This window comes from Corvus brachyrhynchos, unplaced genomic scaffold (assembly GCF_000691975.1).
Source record: "Corvus brachyrhynchos isolate BGI_N302 unplaced genomic scaffold, ASM69197v1 scaffold365, whole genome shotgun sequence".
Classification (NCBI taxonomy): Eukaryota; Metazoa; Chordata; class Aves; order Passeriformes; family Corvidae; genus Corvus; species Corvus brachyrhynchos.
In genome coordinates, this window is record NW_008239544.1 from 930,575 (window position 1) to 931,153 (window position 579).

At 67.4% G+C, this 579-nt stretch overlaps 1 protein-coding gene across 1 annotated transcript in view; it reads left to right on the forward strand.

The window, feature by feature from the left end:
• CDH15 (cadherin 15) overlaps positions 1-579 on the forward strand; it is a gene marked incomplete at its 5' end in the record, with an annotated part of 3,998 nt that overhangs the window by 824 nt on the left and 2,595 nt on the right. Inside the window, 2 exons of the mRNA XM_017741335.1 lie at positions 18-233; positions 433-577. Of these exons, the coding sequence (XP_017596824.1) occupies positions 18-233; positions 433-577 (361 nt within the window). The remainder of the gene's footprint in view (positions 1-17; positions 234-432; positions 578-579) is intronic.

Sequence of the window (579 nt, forward strand, 5' to 3'; positions counted from 1 at the left end):
CGCGGGGGGGTGGCGCTGGGGCGCGGACCCCGCCCCTGTGCCAGCACCCACTGGGCGCTCCTGCGGCCACAGGGACCTGTGTGATGACCGTGGATGCCACCGACGCCGATGACCCCGACACGGATAACGCGGCACTGCGCTATTCCATCCTGGAGCAGGGCGCTGCCGCAATGTTCAGCATCAATGCCACCACTGGGGAGATCTGCACCGCACGGCCTGGCCTCGACCGGGAGGTAGCGGGATGGGGTCACCTGGGTGGGACTGGGGGGCACTGGGACTCGGGGCAGTCACGTACACCCCACATGGTGAAACCACATCTCCATCCATGAGCAGACCCAGGTGTGGGGACAGGGTGGGTGGGCAGCAGCTGGGGGATCTCTGTGCTCCCTGGGGGCTGGAGGGACTCAGCTCTGGCCCCCTCATTCCCCACAGACCATGGGGGTGTACAACCTGACGGTGCAGGCGGCCGACATGTCCGGGGACGGGCTCACCACCACGGCCATGGCCGTCATCTACCTGGAGGACATCAACGACAACCCTCCCGAGTTCACCAAGGAGGAGGTAGCGGCCGGGTGGGGT